The 1,375-nt window shown below is 44.5% G+C and overlaps 1 protein-coding gene across 1 annotated transcript in view; it reads left to right on the top strand.

The window, feature by feature from the left end:
• LOC108771163 (uncharacterized) overlaps nt 1-1,375 on the top strand; it is a gene marked incomplete at its 3' end in the record, with an annotated part of 3,850 nt that overhangs the window by 1,451 nt on the left and 1,024 nt on the right. The window contains exon 2 of the mRNA XM_018523090.1: nt 453-708. Within this exon, the coding sequence (XP_018378592.1) occupies nt 453-708 (256 nt within the window). The remainder of the gene's footprint in view (nt 1-452; nt 709-1,375) is intronic.

Genomic DNA, 1,375 nt, shown 5'->3' with positions numbered 1-1,375 from the left:
AGCACCCCACATGTGAGAGGCAAGGGGACTCACAAAAATCAAGCACCTCGAAGGGAACAGAGAACTACCACGTCCACGTCGTTGTTCCTGGGTAGCGCTAAGAGTAGTTCATCAATGACTTTGATGGTCCATAACTCGGACCCCAGTGGGCGGATTGTGGACCACAACCAGTGTTTCGTAAAGGGCTTGAAACCAGCTTTCTCATCCCATGGTGAAAAACTAGGGGTTCCATTTAAAAAAACCATCGTGACCCCTGAATGACCTTCAAAATGACCTTCCAAGGATTTTTCAAGGTCAGTACCATACTTCCCCCGTGTAACCCTAAACTTTTCATAGGAAACATTTTTCTCTATCCCTACTAGTTTTCGAGATATTTGACTGGATCACTTCAGATGGTCCACCCTGTATATAAAAGAAAAAGTGAAAAAAAAAAATTATTTGTCTATTTACAGATGCCTGCACTATTTTGGCTCAAACGAAAGATTGCAGACGCACGAAGTGGACTGCCAAAAACTGAACGATTGTGCCATCCACCTGCCGAGCGAGAACGATAGATGGCTCGAATTTGGAAACCACCGCAACCAGGAACGCGTTCCATTCATCGTCTACGCCGACCTGGAGTGCGTCCTAAGGAAGACGGAGCCCGACAAAGAAGATGCGTCGTCGTACGAGTATCAGCGGCACGAAGTATTCAGCATAGGATACTACGTGCGATGCTCGTACGACAATTCGTTATCATCGTATCACTTCCATCGCGACGAAAACTGTATAGCGTGGTTCGCGCGACAGCTCAACGATTTGGCGCATCGCGTCAAAGATATTATATCCGCTAACGTGCCCATGGAAGCGTTTTTCCAAGCAGCAATGGGAGGCGTACCGCAGCGCGGCGCGTCATATTTGCGATAAGCCGTTCGCGTCGGACGATACGCGGGTCCGCAACCATTGTCACTTAACCGGGAGATACCGCGGTCCGGCACATGCAAACTGTAATCTAAATTATAAAAATTCGTATAATATTCCGGTTGTATTTCACAACTTGTCAGGGTACGACGCACACTTTATAATTAAAGAAATCGCTACCGCGTACGACGGGCATGAAGAACTCCCTCCGATAACCCTCCGAAAGAAAAATATATTTCATTCACTAAACATGTAGATAGCACAAAAGGCCAAAACACAAATAATTTTCAGAAAAATTGTGTAAAATTACGATTTATCGATTCCTTCAAATTTCTCGCATCAAGTTTAGAAAAATTAGCGTCGTATCTCGACAAGGATAAATTAAAAATTGTACGGTCCGAATTTTCAACTTTGTCAGACGAAGAATTTGATTTGCTGACTCGTAAAGGTATCTTTCCGTACGAGTACATTGACT

The sequence above is a fragment of the Trachymyrmex cornetzi genome, unplaced genomic scaffold, assembly GCF_001594075.2.
Source record: "Trachymyrmex cornetzi isolate Tcor2-1 unplaced genomic scaffold, Tcor1.1 scaffold1400, whole genome shotgun sequence".
In the NCBI taxonomy this organism is placed as follows: domain Eukaryota; kingdom Metazoa; phylum Arthropoda; class Insecta; order Hymenoptera; family Formicidae; genus Trachymyrmex; species Trachymyrmex cornetzi.
This window is presented reverse-complemented; position numbering and strand designations above follow the sequence as displayed.